The sequence below is a fragment of the Seriola lalandi genome, unplaced genomic scaffold (genome assembly GCF_002814215.2).
Source record: "Seriola lalandi dorsalis isolate HSWRI2012SDOR001 ecotype SW California unplaced genomic scaffold, Sedor1 jcf7180002054795, whole genome shotgun sequence".
In the NCBI taxonomy this organism is placed as follows: Eukaryota; Metazoa; Chordata; class Actinopteri; order Carangiformes; family Carangidae; genus Seriola; species Seriola lalandi.
Window position 1 is genome coordinate 388,133 of NW_019525348.1, and position 1,871 is coordinate 390,003.

Consider the following 1,871-nt stretch of genomic DNA (forward strand, 5'->3'; position numbering starts at 1 on the left):
CATATGAGGACATTAGTTTTAAATTTCGATTACTGAGTGGCAGTATAATATCCTCATATGTGGTCACCAGGCCCTTGTTGAGAAAAAGTTAGTATTGTGGTCTAGAGAACCCAAAATGTGAGGTCCACATATGTGGACGCCAAGTCCTAGGAGCTTAAAGCCATGCTGATGAAAAACCCGTCATTACGAAAATCACTTAAGAGGTCAATATACTAGTCCTCAACCTGTTAGTTGAATAAAGCACTGGAGTAATTAAGTCAAACAGAGTTCAGTTATAATGAAAATGAATGAAAGCGGAACCACTGGTGCTTTTATTCTGAAGAACCAAGCTGGTTTCGAGCTGGGAGTGTTGACGTAGTTGCTTCATATTCATTGCACATCAAAACCTGACCCTTGAACTACTACTCTGTACCGTTCCATGAATATTAATGAGAGTCAACACCTCACACTCAACCACTAGGCATTCCACCAGTGAATTCTATCTAAATATTCATTGTGGTCTTGTGTGTGACTGTGGCTGACAAGGCTCACCCACCTCCACGTCTGACACCTTCATCCGGGTTCCCTCCTTGCCGACAAAGATGTCGTCCACGTCCACCAGGATGTGGCGGTCCAACGACAAACACAGTCTCTTCCCTGTCAGATAGGCGATGGCATCTACAAACACCAGCTTGTGAAGCCAAAAGTTTAGATTGTTTCCAAAGAGAACTCTTTGAATGCCATCATGGAGCCCCAAGTCCTGGACCACCGTCGCATGGAGGGCCCGCAGGGGACTAGATCCAAAATGTGCCAGTGCCTCAGCGGACTTGGTGCTAGCCAGAAGCACGGGTTCGTAAGTGGAGTGGTTGGACTGGAAAATGGTCCAGTCGTCCCCCGGTAAAGAGCCCTGCTCCACCTGGTTGGGCTTGGTGATGTAGAGCAGAGGAGCAGTCGGATTGATGCGGTAGTCCCTGAGTCCCAGGTGTGAGTGTAGAAAGAGGGGGAACCCTTTGAGCTGTGCGCTGAGGAGAGAGTTTTCATTGGCTTTGAAGAAGCCAATGACACCTACTCCATACTCAGCACAGTACTTGTCCAGCAAGTCCCGGTTCCACGCGTCCAGGTTGACGTATTTCAACACATTTTCATAGATGATGAGCGTGTATCGTCCACGGTTACGCTCCGTCAACGTGGGCATGTCACCTTTACCGGGAGCAATCTCTGTCTGGTAGTGGAAGCGGCTGGACTCTAATATGGCTACGATCTCCTGGCCCAGCTGGGAGTAGATGCTCTCTACGAACACCAGAACCACAGGCTCTGTCCGTGAATTGTCCACCGCCTTCACCTGTCGCAGTCGGCCTTGGCGCGGGGGAAGGAAAAGAGGTGCCCTCTGGACACCCGGCCCTCCGCCTGCGGCCCCAGTACTGGCTCCTGGTGACATCCCCCCTCCTCCTCCACAGTCACTGAAGGGCAAAGGGGGGGCCTCCTTGATTTTGGGGCTGTTGGAGACGTAGTAAGCTAGGAAGGCCATGGACAGCAGGCAGAAGATGATCAGTGCCAGGATGAGGCGGTGAAGCTCCAGCTGGCGGACTCCTCGCATTAGCTTCCACACGCCCAAGCCTGCACCTACCATGGTGTTGGAGGGGGGAGGCAGGACTGGGCAGCAAGCAGCAGCGGTGAACAGTCAAAGGAAGCAGAGGGGTGGAGTAGGGGTGAGGGGAGGGGGGAGTGGAAGAGGAAGATCTAGCAGTAGATACTGACACTATGCTGTGCTGAAGAATAGCCATTTACACTAGGTCACCATGGCCAGCATCATCCATTACCTGCTTTACACTTGTAGCTCTGCAGCACAGAAACACTCTCAGCTGACTCAATGGAAGGAGGGAGGGGGTGGG

The 1,871-nt window shown here is 51.6% G+C and overlaps 1 protein-coding gene across 1 annotated transcript in view; it reads right to left on the reverse strand.

Moving 5' to 3' along the window:
* ndst2a (N-deacetylase/N-sulfotransferase (heparan glucosaminyl) 2a) overlaps window positions 1–1,865 on the reverse strand; it is a 15,861-nt gene extending 13,996 nt beyond the window's left edge. The window contains exon 1 of the mRNA XM_023425838.2: window positions 536–1,865. Within this exon, the coding sequence (XP_023281606.1) occupies window positions 536–1,609 (1,074 nt within the window). The 5' untranslated portion in view covers window positions 1,610–1,865. The remainder of the gene's footprint in view (window positions 1–535) is intronic.
* Window positions 1,866–1,871: the final 6 nt, after the last annotated feature.